Here is a 14614-nt window from a genome sequence, read left to right as displayed (position 1 = left end):
TCACCGACGAGGGGGACAGCGCGCGGCGCGAGCCGTTGGTGGGCGAGACCTGACCGTCGGAATCCTTCAGAGACCTAGATTGGCGGCGTTGACGCAGCCCATCCATCAGTTCGCGTTCATTCGGGACACGAAGATGGCAAGGCAAGAAAGAAGAATTGTGCCACTCACCGGACGAAACTGCCGTTGTCGTCTGTCTTGAGGCGTGACGGGGCTGCTCGTCGCGATCCATGCGGGGCGAATCTGGAGCCATTGTTGCCCGGACAAGGAGCGGTGGGAAGAGAAGGGGTAGTGGGCGTCAAGGGCAGCGGTTTCACCGTGATGCTGGATCTCGCGCTGTCGGTGCTGGAACCCGTCATGGAGCTGAAGCGCGAGCTGTCGTCGGCCCGGGGCATTGTCACCACCGGGGCGGGGGGCAACTTGCAAGGAGCAACCCGCGGGCTAACAAAGGAGCGGCTTCAAATGGGCCGCTGCCATCCGACCGCTCGCTCAAGCATTCGATGACTCGAGGGCCGGCAGCGTAAATTAGGTCATTTCCTTGTGGTTGTTGAAAATCGCTCTCGATGCTCGTACCGCTGGTTTCTCTTGCCGCCGGGATCGCTGCTGGTGGTGTCGGTGCTGCTTGCGGCCCGCTTCACTTCGCGATGATGTGATGGGGTACCAGGATGCATAGGCAAGGGCGAAAAGTGCCCCAAGGTTGGTGTCCAGTCCAGGCCCTGCGGGTCCGGTCTGACCGTCTGAGTGGGTGGGCGGGTCGGTGGATATCTAGGTAGGTGGATACAACCCCAGACCCCACGACAGGGTTGGCGGCTCCTCACTGTTTGTGTGCCAACGATCCCTCCACGACAGTAAAGGTTACGATGGGACGATGGGACGTAGCGTTTCTATATCACGCTACGGAACTAAGGTACATAGCCACCTCAACCAAGATATCTACAACTATACGGATAGTCCGTATGCTCTTCAAGCTCTTCACAGTACGGAGGTAATCCGTCCACGATGGAGGGTCCGCTTGCCCGAATCTTCGCTTAGTCAGGGTGAGTGGCCAACCGTGGGTGGGTGTTTGGGCGGTGAACCGTGCACGCTGCCGAGACGGATCTGGCACTCGGGTATCGCACTGATCGGAAGCTCAAGAGCCACGATGGACCCTGTTGCTCTTGGACTTTCTACCTCACCCATAGCCGTGTTTCCCAAATACCGATTTACCGACCCAGCACGCTTGTCGAGCACCCTCCTCAACGAAACAAAAATGCAATATGCAACGTGGAATGTCTTGCGAACAACATTGGCTCAGCACTTCAAACAGCTCGGACAGTTAACGTTGTGTGCTGTGGAAGTTAACGTCGCCCACACCCTTCTCAGTTGCCATAGAATCTCGGTCACCGGGACGATTCGAGCCGCTTTCAGCTGGCAAAAATTTCTTGGCAATTTTTCACAGACCGTTTCGGACCGGCGACCGAGATCCCATGGCAACCGGAATGGGTGTGGGCGACGTTAGCTGGTTATTCATCTCCACCTCGGTCAACGTTTGAGCAGGGCTTGGCAAGTGCATCCTCGTCTCACCCGTCTCACCTGAACAAAGAGCGAAACGAGTGTCGTATTTTTCTGGCTTTCGGCACTCCATATCTTCGGAGTCGCGCAGTATAAGCTCGGATGTCTCTGTTGAACTGTGCTAACAAACCCGACTCTACCTATGCACGGAATAGTGTACGCTTCTTCTCCGCTGAGCTGCTGGCGAAACCCAAACTTAGATACCTGAGTTCCCTCAATAACTTTACCATTGAGTACCAAAACTTCATCCCTGGGCAAGAACATAAGATGCCCTTCCAAAGTACGCCGCAGTACGCGTGTGCCATAGTAGCTCGGGCGTCGGGCTGGCCGGCCGATGGCCCAAATTGCTCCATCCCTGCGGTTCGGGTCTTTGGCCACCTGCGAATATCAGGTTGTCGTCGAGTATATCTGCCGTGCTCGTCACTGCAAAACAACCTTGAAACGTTTCCCCATCTGGCAGGTACCTTGTCTGAAGATGCTAGCCTCCACACAGGACCTTATATGGGTAAATCAGATACACTCAGGTGCACAAGCAAAGGTGAGCCAGGAAGGTGACCAATTCTACGCGGTACATAAGAAGCAACTCCCCGCAACGCAACAGCAGCCTTCGTGTGTGTGTGTGTGTATATGTTGTCATCAGAGCGTCTGAGCTCAGCCCCAGCACGAATGGTTGAGCGAGCCTGGTTTGCTTGCTGAAGGTCCTTGTCTCACTGCCCCGTGTACGGAAGTATGCCGAGCGTAACCGCATTATCGGTAACTCGGACATGAATGCGTAATCTGTGGTCCTACGTTCCGTAACCCCCGGCATCTTGTGTCCCTGCTGGTACCGTTTTCGGCGTAAAATTGCAGGCGGCTGGTCTTCGCAAGAAGCCTTCAACCGACCAACTCCTATTATCCTCCGCCTAATCAACAAACTTAGTTATAGCAACTCAGAATAACAATGCCAGGCATGGTGGAAACCCAGTGGGTATCATTTCGGCCTCCTGTGTGCTAGTGACAATATCCTCGGGAAAGCCATAACAGAGAGCACAGCCATACCGATAAAGTGCCTGCTGGTGTCAAGCATCTTCAAAACAAGGGCCCTCTTCCCTCAGTGACAGCAATCAATGTGCCTGGCTAAGCGGATCAACGACATCATCATCCTCCAAAACGACATCAGCAATCTCATCGTTCAACAACTCCCCAACATCACTACTTTCCTCCAGAATCCGCCTCGCCTCCTCCTCGCCCACACTCATATCCTCCATGATCAGCCGCACCGCCAGCTCCGGTACCAGCACCGACTGCAAATATACCGTGTAGCCCCGGGCCGACACTAGCCTGTCCTGTAGGGCTCGCTTCCGCAGTATCGACGAGAACTCCTGAATCAAGTTCTCCGACATCGCTCTCAGGCCGCGGATGCCGTAGTATCCGGGCGTGAGGTTCGCGTCCGACCGGAAGAGCGTCCGATTCTTTCCCGCGCGAACTGTGTCTTGGAACACGTCGACGTAGTGGGAGTCCATGCCGTCTTCGAGGATCTTGCGGAGGAAGCCGTAGTGCCGCGATATCCGTTCGTCGAGACGTCGCCAATCGATGTCCGGGTACCCCTTCTGGATCCACGTCTCCCGAGCTGACCGCCGCTTGTGGTCCTGGCAGAATTTTCGCATGTTGGCGACTGTCAACCGGGGATGTCGCTCTTTGAAGTCGTCCAAGTGTGCCTGGTCGACTACTTTGCGGCACAGCGGGCAAACGGGTGTCGAGTCCAGGGATCCCAAATCCGTGAGGGGCGAGGTTGTGTTTCGTAGTGGGCTCATTGGGCTGGAAGCGCCGGCTGGCGGCGAAACGGTGAGGCTCCCGTTGCCCTCTGACGTCCTGACGAATGGTTCAGGCAGCTCTTCGGGAATGGAAAATGCGAGTCGCTGTGATCCCTCCGGACCATCGAGATCTCGCAAGAGCGTTGAAGTGTCATCATCCGGCATCGTGAATTGCTTCTTTCGCACGGGGGATACATCCGCTGGTGAGTCTAAGTCGTCGTCTGGAAGGTTCAACTTGCGGGCTGGGGAGGCAGGATCCTCTCCCGCCATCGACGGAGACGACGGGATCTCGAACTTCTTTCGCCTCTCCGGGCTTGGTGGCTCTGGTGATTCAGCCTTCGGCGGACGCTTGAACCTCTTGGTCGGCAATGCCTTTTCCTTGACCCCACTGCTGAGGGCCTTCGTGCCGCCATAACGTCTCACGATCGGTCTCTTTCGCGTGTGAAAGATCGGATCTATGTCAAACTGACTGCCTAGCTCCCCGTCGCTTGGAGTGTTGCTTTTCGATTGCTTTGTTGCCGGACTTGACTCGTTGGGCGCCGTTGCTGAGTCAGACCGGCGACCTAGTTCCTGAGTGCTCGAACCGAGCTGTCGATCGGGAAGAGGCCCTGTTGATGCGCGGGTTCGCTTGCGGCTTGTCGCTAAGTCCGTATGGCTTTTACCCGAGTCGGTAGCCTTGGTCTGTTGGCGTGGCGATGGCTGTTGCCGCCCACCCCTCAGGAAGCGACTGGGCTGGATATCTCCCCTGACCGGCAGGCCGTCGTCGTCACTCTGGTCGGAACTGCTCAGCGGAGGGGCATCGACATCGACGTCCTTCATATTGTTGCTGGCGGGGTCTCTGCGGATAACGCTTAATAGCCGAGGAACGGGTTGCTTCTTGCTGAGACCAACAAAGCGCTGGCCAGACATCTGAGGAAATCAGAGGGATGGTTACTGGGTCCAGAGAGCAGGAAGTGCTGGGATAAATCACAATTCCGGGTTCCAATGGAGCGAGACGGATGATTCTTCCAGTGGTGTTCTGAGGGAGCTGCTTGCGTGGACGAGATGAGAAAACAGGATCGAACCTGGATAACCTGGAATTTAAGGAGCCGCAGCGCAAGCAATGTAACTAACACCTGTGAGGCAAAATCTGAGAAAAGCGGCAGAGCCTGGTGACCTCAAGCACTGCAGATGCATGCGGCAGAGTGTGCGAGATCAACACTGGATTCGCAATGCTTCATGAGTCGCGATGTTGTGTATTCCGTACCGATTACGGTATCTTCACTACACCACAAACGGATGTTCGAATGCTTAAAAAGTGGGTCCCGCGACCTGGGCTGCGAGTGTTGCTGCTCCGTAACGCTATCCGGGTTATGGCTAAAGAGGTCCCGCCAAGACTAATTTCGGAGACTGCCGCTTACAAGTATTTACAATCGCCACGGGGTGAGCGGGGCCGCGACGGGGCCTCGACGACTTCGAGCAACATCAACAACGAACAATCGCAAAGACTCGTTGCAACAACTTTACGAAACCTCAACTAAATCGAAAAAAAAGAAAACGAAGTTAACCCTCACCCTAACCTTGACCCTTACCCTAACCATAACCCTCACCCTAACCAGCGGGGGGCTGGCGCCACCCCCCGCACCCCCGGCGAACTAACCCGTGGCTAACCCGTGGCGATAGTGCAAACCCCTTGGCGGTCTTGGCGGGGTACTGACGCTGTAAAAACATTGCCGACAATTGGCCGAAATTAGTCTTGGCGGGACCTCTTTAGCCATCAGCGCTATCCGTGCTCGCTCCCCATAGCCCCGTGCATCTGCGGATACTACCCCTGACAATCAGGTCGATTGCCAGACACCGACCACCGTTGCAGCCACTTTCAACCCGATTGAAGCTTCGTGCATGAGAATGCCGACACAACATCGCAATGTCTTCAAATAGGAAATACGCGGCCCTGCCAGACCTGGTGGGTCCGCACTGCAGCGGGAGACGCAGCAACGCGGCGTTGCGCTAACGCAGTGTTGCTGAGCGCAGGACTCGGCGCCAGATATCTACGAAACCCCCGATCTCACCGACGACCATTCGACAGTTCCGGTAAGTGCCTCTGACGCCCAAGTGAGACTTGGCTGACAGGACTGAAGCCCACCACCGTGCAATCACCTTCGGACAACGAATACGACGAAGATGAGGAACACGCCGCTGGGATCTCGCGGTCGCGCCTCCGAGTAAGAGAAGCCCGGTCGAAGTTCATGCCGGCTGCGGTCGATGCGAATGATGTAGACTTCTCGGACCGCCTGGACGGCAAACGAAAGTCGTACAAGACTTCGACCCGGCGACACCGCGTCCTCGAGGATGGGACCGAGGAGCTCGGCGACTTGAGCGATGAGGACGATGCAGTGAACCTTGCGCGAAAGATTGCTCGGCTGAGGCGGGAGATCGAGGTGGTCAAGGACGAATATGGAAAACAGAAGGCGGCGGCGGAGAAGTCAAAGGAAGAAAGGGTCACGGAGGACGATATCGAGTCGCTCAGCAAGGTCCTGGATGAGATTTCGCGCTTCGATGACAGTCTCACCTCTCGCCATCTTCCTGCCACAGTACCACCGCCCGCAGCCGTTGGGCAAAATGTCGAGGGAGACCCAACGGACGGTGTCAGCTACACAATAACGTACGCACCAAGCTACGAGCAGACCCATGCTTTGGCGAAGGCTGCGGATTTCGATCGTCGCCTCGTGGTGCTCGAGAAGGCCCTGGGAGTGGGCTCGGCAGCGATGCCCGAATTCGACTCAAACGGACTCCCGCGGGCCATCATCCCTCTCCTGGAGCACCTCCACAAGCAAATCTCGACCCTGTCCGAAGCCTCGGTTCCGTCATTGGATAGCATCAGCAGGAGAGTACGGGCATTGACCCAGGAGGCCGAGGCTCTCGAGAAGGCGCGCCGGAACGCCAAGGCAGCGCACGAGGCGCTTGCCTCGGCGGGAGCAGCGCCGACGGCCGAGGCCACTGCGATCGATGACTCCGAACAGACAGCCAAGATCAACGCGCTCTACGGGACGCTGCCGACCATCGAGAATCTGGCCCCTCTCCTTCCGCCCCTGCTCGACCGTCTCCGATCGCTGCGTATGATCCATGCCGAAGCCGCAACGGCGTCTCAGACTTTGGAGCGCATCGAGAAGAAGCAGGCCGATATGGCTGCCGAAATTCAGCAGTGGAGAGAGGGCCTAGAGAAGGTGGAGGCCGCCGTTAGGGAGGGAGACGCGACCATGGTCAGAAACATGGATGTGATGTCGCGGTGGGTGAAGGACCTCGAGGACAAGATGTCGAAGTTGTCTCCATGAGCAACGAACAAATCGCAATGATACCCAATTTCAGATACAACCTACCCTACTATTTTCACGAGCATCTAACTGGTTTGACTTGCCTCGGATACCCGTAAGGTAGGTACCTGACCGTCAAATTGGCCTGGAGAATCGAGCGACGCAGGGCCCGGAGGAATGCACCAGTGCAGCTGCTGGTCCCCTGCTCCATGCCAAATGTATGAGGTAAGCACCGAGAAGAGCGAGCCCGGTGAACTGCTTGGCACTGTGCAGTGGATCCACCTCGGCCAACGACATGGAAGATAAATTCTCCCAGCAGCTTGGGCAAAAAGCTTTTCCAATTTTCCTTCCCTCCTCAGCACAACCCAAGGTCAGCAAAGCTGCAAGAAGCTGCAGGTATCCCATCCTGCGCACGCTTCGCCGATGGGACCCGATGAGCGCCTGGCTGTCTGCAGGCTAGCCGTTCCGCGGGGTGAGAAGGCTGGAGCAACTTTGTAGAGGCGACGCACGTGATGGCGCGCTTGCTCGAAGTTTAAGCTTCGTTTCTGAGGGGCGGCCAGGGACTTCCAACATCAGCAACAACCCAGCATCACACAAACGGTAAGTTAATTTGAGGAACCCGACACAGAAACCCCATCTCTCCGGTTGGATGATGCATTGAACAGCATGTATTACCTGAAACCCAATTGATGTGTTCTCAAAATCACCAAGATCTCTGACAACCACCTAATCTTCGTCCCGTGTTTGCTCCGCCATCGCCATCGGAATACCGAAGCTAACATGATAAAGAAGCTAGAACCATGACCACGAAACCGCCCAAGGGTCATTTTAACATTCTGTACTTTGCCAGCGCCGGCTCGTACACGTCCAAAAATGTCGAGGCCCTGCCGGCGCCGCTGCCGCTGAGGAAGCTGTTTGCGACGCTCGAAGAGCGCTACCAGGGCTTCCGGGCGAGCGTGCTGGACCACAGCCTGGTCACGATAAACTTGACATATGTGGATGTGCCAGGCGAGGACGCGGCCGAGGAGGCAGAAGAGATAGTGATTCAGGAAGGCGACGAGGTCGCGATCATCCCCCCGGTTAGCTCGGGGTGACGGCAGCCGGTTAAACATACTGCAGTAGGCCCGTATCTCGCCCCATTTGTCGCTATCCATACCAAAGTGTCCTCGCGTAGAAGTCCAGACGTAGGATAATAGTAGATTCACTTCCCTGCCAGTGCCTCGCTTCCCCTTACTTAGCAACCTCCTCCAGTCCTACCACAACACTCCGTTCAACCAACCCCCCAACCTGCAGCCTTCAAAGCCATCCGCTCATCTGGCCTGATTCACGCTAAATGACCATGTGCTATTCATTGTCCCCGCCTGCAGACCATCCAACTATGGTCGCGACGAACGGGTCAAGACCACTCACCTTATGGGAGCCTTTCAGTCGGAGAGGGGGCAAGGGAAACAAGTGGTGGTCAGTGTCCGTAAATCGGCACTTGCTACCCCTTTACTGAAATCTAATCCGTTTACTTTTCAAGACCCATTGTATGGCGGTAAGGGTGAAAAGGGGCGTCTTTGTGATCTTTCCTCCTAAATGTAGCCTTCGTCATGGCATCGCGCGGGGACAGAAGCACCACAAACTTTGCTATCTGCATCGAGCGTCTTTTGAGACTAATCTAGTCGGAGAGAATTCTGAACGCTACATCCAAGCCTTCAATAGCCACGGCCTGGGCTAGGACACACCGATTAGGTGGGCAAACAGCAATGGTTATCGATTCGCGTAGAACTTGATCTAGCCGCGGGATTCAAACAGATTTCGTACGGCCAAGCAGCCAGCTCGAGGCAGATCTACAAGCCTAGTAGCATGCGCAGCGAACCGCTGGCGGGGGTATGTCTATGTCTTTGAACCACCGCCCAACTGCATCCTGCTCATCAACTCCTCACGATGCTCCTGGCCCTCCTCCGCTCCTCTTCGGTCAGCACCCACTGCATCCCCGCGCCGCCGTCCCCTTCCGCGGCCAGCTCCTCCCACTCCTCGTCCTCCATGTTGGCGACCATCAGGACCTGCGCCGTGCGGCCAAATAGCTCGCGCACGGCGTAGTTGCCCTTGCTAATGACGCCGACGATGCCGCTGAAGTCCCGCTCCATGCGGATGGCGCCGTACGCGCTGGTCCTGCCGCCGGCGTAGCTCCACACGCGCTTCTCGAGCACGCGCGCCAGGTAGTCGGCCGTCAGGTCCAGCAGCGTGGTGTAGGTGCGGGGCGTCAGCAGGCGCGCGACGGGCCGCATCAGGGCGTCCCAGCCGTGCTCGAACACGCGCGGCACCTGGTCGAGCACCTCGTCCTCGGTCTGGCCGTTCTGCGCCGCCAGGTCGGCCAGCTCGTCCTCGCTGAGCGTGTAGTCGGCGTCGCGGAAGGTGTCGGTCAGCACGGGCCGCAGCCGCGGCTTGATGACCTGGCTGAAGAGCACCCTGACGCCTTCGTTGATCAGCTCGGTGGTCTTGGCAGAGAATGAGGCGTTGAGGTTGTTCAGGCGGAGGGCGACCTCGGCGGCTTCGTTTTTGAAGGGGAAGGCATCGTGCAGGGGCTTCGCGTGCTGCTCTTGGGACGGGTTGAGGAAGCTGGAGACGATGCGGGCAAGGTACTCGTTGGCCATGTCAAGGCTGTTGATGAGGACGATAAACGAGACCACCTTGTCCTCGGGCGGAAGGTTGCCCTGGACGGCGGCTCGCGGGTATGAGTCGTCGCGCATCTTGCGCTGGATCATGCCGACAAAGTCGGCCCCGAGGATGCTGGATATGCTGGCGATAACGGAGTCGATAACGGCTCGTTGAGAGGTGGATATGGATCTTCGGATGACGGTGTTGACGATGTACATGACCACGTCAACTGCGGAAATGATGAATGGGGGGTTGCTGTCTATGGGTTTGCTCATGTTCAACGAAAGCCCGGAGGGTGACTCGTCCAGCTGAAACGCCTTCTCGACGGACCGTCGGAAGAAGAAGGTGGTCAGCGAGTTGCACGGCTCCACGAGCTTCCCTAACACCTTCCGGCTCAGGTTGGACTTGATGAGGACGTCCGGAAGGGTGAGCGGAGCGTCGTCGGGTGATTCGGGATCCTAGAGTTCATCAGCCATCGTTGGCTAACCGCCTTGCCGCAAAATCAAACTCACCCTACACTTCCCAGCGAGGAAGCGGCAGTACACGGACCACTTCTCGAGCATCACGGCGATCTCGACGAGCAATGCGTCCACCTCCCTCATGTTGACGCCCTCGTCTTCGCTGTCGCGCGCATCGTTAGTTTGGCCGCCAAGAGCCGGTGAGTTCACCCGCGGCGTCCCTCCGAAACCGCGGTTCTGCGGCAAGAAGCTCTGCATCAGGAACGAGAAAGGGTAGCTCCTGACGTCGGTGAGCCTCCGGTCGACTGCGCGGTCGTCGCTCCACGAGTCCAGAATAATGCCGCCCTGGACGTCGGCCTCCATCTGCAGTCTCTCGATGACCTTGACCATCTTGCCCGAGCCGTAGTGTCGTTCTACGAGCCCGCCGTGCGCCTCGACGATGCGCGCGATGTGATCAAAAAGTCTTGTCAGGGCGTTCGCATAGAACACCCCGTCCTTCCTTCCTTTGCCACCTGCAACGGCCGACCCCTCCTTTAGCGACGCCCTCGCCTCGCCGGCCACGCCCTGGCACACATATTGCCCATAAACATCCAGCCCGACATCGCCCCGCCCGATCAGCGGAAACAGCTTGAAGAACCTCGTCACCTTGGCGGCGTCGCCCTCCGCCGCGGCCTTCTTGAACTCCCTCATAAACAAGGCACAGAGGCTCTCTCTGGCCTGCTCCAGCGTAACCCACGGCGGATCGGGCACCTCGACGGTGGGCACGACGGCGGCCGCGAAGCCGCCGCGCACGATGTCATCGGGCACCTTCGCGGCGCGGCTGATGTACCCGGCGGCGGCCTCCCAGTCCTGCGGGGCGCCCATGCTGCCGACGACGCCGGCGACGCACGCCTTCAGCTCGGCGACCTGCTCGACGACGCGCAGGGTGTCCTCGACGCGCTGCTTCTCGAGGTCGAGCGCGCGCACGCGGCCCGACAGGCGCGCGGCCGTGTCGGCGGCCGACGCGAGCATGTTGCTGGAGATGCTGCGCGCCGAGATGACCTGGGCGCCGAGCCCCGCGCGCAGGTTGTCGAGGCGGGAGAGCGAGCGGGTCAGGCTGGCGTGGCCGGTGAGGAGGGTCGAGAGGTGGGCGGTGAGGGAGGCTTCGCGGGCGTGCAGGGCGGAGAGGGCGGCGCGGACCTCGGCGGGGGAGGTGGCACGGTGGAGGGGTGCAGAGGGGCTGTTGTCGTCGTCCTTCTTGGGGGAGGGGGTCACGGCGGGCGGAGGGCGAGAGGGCAGCCCGTTGCCGCTGCTGCTGTTAGTGCTGCTCGGGGCAGGCATCTTGGTCGTCGAGCGGGCGGTGGCGGCGCCATTGGGGAGGGTTGACATTGGTGGTGCCGTCGTGACAACGGCGGCGCATTTCTGCTGCGGGCGCCAGGGAGGACGGAAGGGAGGGAACTCGATGTCGCGGCTGATGCTGTTTTCCACAGTAATCCGTTAAAGTTGTAGCCCGTGTCCGGTAAGTATGGAAGGTAGCTGGCACCACTGCCTGCCTGCCAATCAGCAACTTGTCTCGCGCTACGGCTGTTCGGTGGGGCCCGTGATTAACTCCTGCGGCCCGCATCGGACCGCTGGCCTGAGCCACTCAGGACGGTGAGACTGGCGCCTGTGGGGAGCGCGAACCGCCGTTCGAAAGAGACTATCGGTGATTGAGGCGCCTCTCCGGCGACCGACCACTGCAAGCTTGCGACACGAGCTAGTGGGAATAATCAACACTACATACCTACTAGGCGCTACGGCTGAAGGAGGAAGCCCGCCCGTCTCAGCTAGGTAGGTAGTTATTCTTGGCACAGCAATTGCTGGTAGGAGCCGTGGCTTGACGCAGTCAAGGTCCCAAAACACGGTCTGCATGCGCTGGGTGCATCAAGGATGACGAGGCCACGGCAAGGCTGCGCACCGCCCAGGCCAACTTTCTGCTGCTTGAAGCGGCCGGTCCAACGCCTTCTGGTCTTGCCAGCCACTGACTGGCCCCTGAGTCGACGCAAGTCCACGCAATGAGGCCAACAGTCGGCCTCAGCGCCAACGAAGCCCGTTTCCTATTCCTGTTCACGTTCCCGGCTGGCGGGCGTCAGGAACGCGCTTTCGTTGGCGCCGAGGCGCTCTCTGCTGCGTCCTGTCTGCCTCACAGGTGTGCATGGAGTCTTGAGGACGGGATGCCATGGATGGGCGTCTGAGGCCGCGAGTAGGTTGTTAAATAGGGACATGGAAGGCGTCGAGTCTACCGTCGTTCTGTGCTGTTCTCCAGACAGGACATCTGCAAAGCTATCCCGAGCTAAGAACTACACACATTGATAGACCTCCTCAGAAACACCGTTACCATGACCCTGGACGCTCAGAAGCCGCAAAAATCCCAGCAGGACCTGCTTGTCAATGACTCTCTCCTCAAGAAGATCGATGCACTCCGGGCCAAAAACATCGGCAAGCACGTACCGCTTCCCCAGGCATGTGTCTCCCTGCATCCCTGGGCCTTGGCCTCTGTCTCCCATCATTGCTAACCACGCAGCGCAGCTCGTTGTTGTCGGCGACCAGAGCTCGGGCAAGTCATCCCTGCTGGAGAGCCTCACCGGCATCCCCTTCCCGCGCGACGTGGAGCTCTGCACGCGGTATGCGACTCAGATCACCCAGCGTCGCGACGACGTGTCTCGCGTCGAGGTCAGCATCATCCCGGGACCGAATGCGTCCGAGGCGCACAAGCGGCATGTCGAGGGATACCGCAGCCCCGCGCTGAACCCCGAGGACTTCCGCCAGCAGTTCCCGTCCATTCTGAGAGAGGTGCGTGCTCTTGCTCTCCACCTCGCCGTGGGCGTGAAGCAAGGCTGACGACCCTGAATAGGTCAATGAGAGGATGGGCATCCGGATGAGGCTTTCCTCGAATGGCAGCTCCGATTCCAGCTTCTTGTCTGCCCAGTTCGCCTCTGACGCCTCCTCGTCGGAAGACGACGGCCAGCCGGTCACGCGCCCCCAAGGAGGCAGCGTGTTCAGCGAGGACGTGCTCAAGATCGAGATTTGCGGCCCGTCGGTCGACTACCTCACCGTCATTGACGTGCCGGGCATCTTCCGCATGCCCACCCCGGGCGTCACGACGAAGGCCGACATGGTTCTGGTCAGGAATATGGTGCGATGGTACATTCAAGACAGCCGCACCGTCATCCTGGCCGTGCTTCCCTGCAACATCGATATCTCGAACCAGGAGATCCTGACGCTGGCAGAGGAGTACGACAAGAATGGCGAGCGGACCCTCGGCATCCTGACCAAGCCGGACCTGGTGACGGAGCCGAGCGCCCAAGCCGCCGTGCGCAATATCATCCTTGGGAAAAAGAAGCAGCTCAGGCTCGGCTACTACCTTGTCCGAAGCCGCGGCGCCGACATGAATGACGCTGACTTCCTCCACCGCGAGGATGAGTTCAAGAAGGCGGCATGGGCCAGCCTGCCGCCCCCGAGGGTCGGCGTCGGCGCGCTGAAGCGACGCCTTGCCGAGCTCCTGGGACACATGGCCCGGCGTGAGTTCCCCAAGCTGCGGAAGGAGATTGGCGAGATGCTCCATTCCGTCCAAAGGGAGCGAGACAGCCTGGGCCCGTCTCGCAAGGACGAGCAAGAGCAGCGCCGGTTCCTGAGCGGAGTGGCCCAGGAATTCCAAGAGCTGGTGCGGGCTGGTCTCGAGGCTCAATACGCGGTCAGCGCCGCGTTCGAGAAGTCCGCGGAGCTCCGTCTCGTAACGCGGGTGGTCAACCTCGCCGATGCCTTCAGCGATGAGTTCAAGCGCAATTCGGTCCTCCGCCGCTTCGACACGATCGACGAGCCAGTGAAAGTCGAGGCCAGCCCATCGCGGGCCACGCCCGACTCGGACCGCTCAGACAGCATCCTGGAATTCGCCCGAGACATTGACACCGAGGACTACCCGGAGCTCGAGAACATCATCAGTCACGACTATGACATCGAGGAACCAGAGGACGGCATCCTCGACTGGATCACCGACCTCTATGTCCGCTCGCGCGGAATGGATCTCGGCACCTTCAGCAGCGCGGTCTGGGCGAGCGCGTGGACCGAGCAGTCCAGCAAGTGGCCGGCCATGAGCAGGGCGTTCATGAGCAAGGTCATCGTGGCGGTCCACCGCTTCATCATGGCCGCGCTGGAAGTCGTGTGCGCGGACCCGCGCGTCCGCGAAGAGCTGTGGTCGGCCATGCAGGACGAGGTGCTGCGGCGCTACGAGGCGGGCATGGCGGCGGCCGAGTACCTGGCGTCTGCGGAGCGCGACACGAAGCCCTACACGCTGGACCGTCACTTCAACGAGCACCGGCAGCGCTGCCGCGGCGGGCGCATCGCCGGCCTGCTGCAGCACGTCACCGGCCACAAGGACTACCAAGGCCTGGTGAGCATCCGGCAGGTCAGCAACGTCACGGAGCAGAAGCCCAACATCGAGGACATCGTCGAAAAGCTGCACGACGATCTCAGCGCGTACTACGACATCGCGTGCAGCCGTTTCGTGGACAACCTCCTCAACCAGGCGGTCAACTACCATCTCCTCTTCGGGCCGTCGACTCCTCTCGGCGTGTTCAGCCAGGAGTGGGTGATCGGGCTGAAACCTGACCAGCTGGAGGCCATTGCCGGCGAGTCCCCGAGCATCAAGGAGCATCGGGAGAGACTGGCCCAGAAGATCAACGATCTGACGGCCGCCAAGGAAATTTTGCGGCATTAGTGTGTGGCCTGAGCGAGGTCTCTCGAGAGCGCTGGCTCGTTTCGGAATTCTTTGTTTGTATGTGTATGTGTCTGTGCGTGTGTTCGTGTGTTTTCATCTGGTATTGTTTGGTTGAATCGTTTTCGCACAAATTGCCGCCGTCTA

The 14614-nt window shown here is 59.1% G+C and overlaps 6 protein-coding genes across 6 annotated transcripts; 3 read left to right on the top strand and 3 right to left on the bottom strand.

The window, feature by feature from the left end:
* Positions 1 to 122: 122 nt before the first annotated feature.
* THITE_2121046 (uncharacterized protein) lies at positions 123 to 705 on the bottom strand. Its single transcript, XM_003656385.1, has one exon. The coding sequence runs from the start codon at positions 390 to 392 to the stop codon at positions 165 to 167; it is 228 nt and encodes a 75-aa protein (XP_003656433.1). The 5' UTR covers positions 393 to 705; the 3' UTR covers positions 123 to 164.
* Positions 706 to 2287: 1582 nt separating this feature from the next.
* Positions 2288 to 4585, bottom strand: THITE_2121045 (uncharacterized protein). The gene has a single exon (XM_003656384.1). The coding sequence runs from the start codon at positions 4158 to 4160 to the stop codon at positions 2652 to 2654; it is 1509 nt and encodes a 502-aa protein (XP_003656432.1). The 5' UTR covers positions 4161 to 4585; the 3' UTR covers positions 2288 to 2651.
* A 221-nt stretch (positions 4586 to 4806) lies between these two features.
* On the top strand, positions 4807 to 6695 carry THITE_2171199 (uncharacterized protein). Its single transcript, XM_003656383.1, has 4 exons — positions 4807 to 4882; positions 5004 to 5286; positions 5355 to 5414; positions 5462 to 6695. Exons 2-4 carry the CDS (start codon positions 5248 to 5250, stop codon positions 6653 to 6655), a joined length of 1293 nt encoding a protein of 430 aa, XP_003656431.1. The 5' UTR covers positions 4807 to 4882; positions 5004 to 5247; the 3' UTR covers positions 6656 to 6695.
* A 452-nt stretch (positions 6696 to 7147) lies between these two features.
* Positions 7148 to 7918, top strand: THITE_2121041 (uncharacterized protein). Its single transcript, XM_003656382.1, has 2 exons — positions 7148 to 7234; positions 7431 to 7918. Exon 2 carries the CDS (start codon positions 7435 to 7437, stop codon positions 7726 to 7728), a length of 294 nt encoding a protein of 97 aa, XP_003656430.1. The 5' UTR covers positions 7148 to 7234; positions 7431 to 7434; the 3' UTR covers positions 7729 to 7918.
* Positions 7919 to 8252: 334 nt separating this feature from the next.
* THITE_2121038 (uncharacterized protein) lies at positions 8253 to 11250 on the bottom strand. Its single transcript, XM_003656381.1, has 2 exons — positions 9790 to 11250; positions 8253 to 9735 (listed from the first exon to the last, which is right to left on the bottom strand). The coding sequence occupies exons 1-2, from the start codon at positions 11101 to 11103 to the stop codon at positions 8551 to 8553; spliced, it is 2499 nt and encodes an 832-aa protein (XP_003656429.1). The 5' UTR covers positions 11104 to 11250; the 3' UTR covers positions 8253 to 8550.
* A 796-nt stretch (positions 11251 to 12046) lies between these two features.
* THITE_2121035 (uncharacterized protein) lies at positions 12047 to 14613 on the top strand. Its single transcript, XM_003656380.1, has 2 exons — positions 12047 to 12546; positions 12608 to 14613. Exons 1-2 carry the CDS (start codon positions 12169 to 12171, stop codon positions 14468 to 14470), a joined length of 2241 nt encoding a protein of 746 aa, XP_003656428.1. The 5' UTR covers positions 12047 to 12168; the 3' UTR covers positions 14471 to 14613.
* Position 14614: the final 1 nt, after the last annotated feature.

Source organism: Thermothielavioides terrestris, chromosome 5 (genome assembly GCF_000226115.1).
Source record: "Thermothielavioides terrestris NRRL 8126 chromosome 5, complete sequence".
Classification (NCBI taxonomy): domain Eukaryota; kingdom Fungi; phylum Ascomycota; class Sordariomycetes; order Sordariales; family Chaetomiaceae; genus Thermothielavioides; species Thermothielavioides terrestris.
Note: the sequence above shows the minus strand (reverse complement) of the source record. Positions and strands in the feature narration are given on the sequence as shown.

What these genes read in the sequence shown, in the direction of transcription:
- THITE_2121038 (XM_003656381.1), bottom strand. Translation starts at nt 11,103, where the DNA reads ATGTCAACCCTCCCCAATGGCGCCGCCACCGCCCGCTCGACGACCAAG. An exon ending in TCCTCGCTGGGAAGTGTAGG is followed by an intron (nt 9,736 to 9,789) that starts GTGAGTTTGATT and finishes GATGAACTCTAG; the next exon opens with GATCCCGAATCACCCGACGA.
- THITE_2171199 (XM_003656383.1), top strand. Translation starts at nt 5,248, where the DNA reads ATGTCTTCAAATAGGAAATACGCGGCCCTGCCAGACCTG. An exon ending in ACGCGGCCCTGCCAGACCTG is followed by an intron (nt 5,287 to 5,354) that starts GTGGGTCCGCAC and finishes TGCTGAGCGCAG; the next exon opens with GACTCGGCGCCAGATATCTA. An exon ending in ACGACCATTCGACAGTTCCG is followed by an intron (nt 5,415 to 5,461) that starts GTAAGTGCCTCT and finishes ACAGGACTGAAG; the next exon opens with CCCACCACCGTGCAATCACC.
- THITE_2121045 (XM_003656384.1), bottom strand. Translation starts at nt 4,160, where the DNA reads ATGAAGGACGTCGATGTCGATGCCCCTCCGCTGAGCAGTTCCGACCAG.
- THITE_2121046 (XM_003656385.1), bottom strand. Translation starts at nt 392, where the DNA reads ATGCCCCGGGCCGACGACAGCTCGCGCTTCAGCTCCATGACGGGTTCC.
- THITE_2121035 (XM_003656380.1), top strand. Translation starts at nt 12,169, where the DNA reads ATGCACTCCGGGCCAAAAACATCGGCAAGCACGTACCGCTTCCCCAGG. An exon ending in TCCCGTCCATTCTGAGAGAG is followed by an intron (nt 12,547 to 12,607) that starts GTGCGTGCTCTT and finishes GACCCTGAATAG; the next exon opens with GTCAATGAGAGGATGGGCAT.
- THITE_2121041 (XM_003656382.1), top strand. Translation starts at nt 7,435, where the DNA reads ATGACCACGAAACCGCCCAAGGGTCATTTTAACATTCTGTACTTTGCC.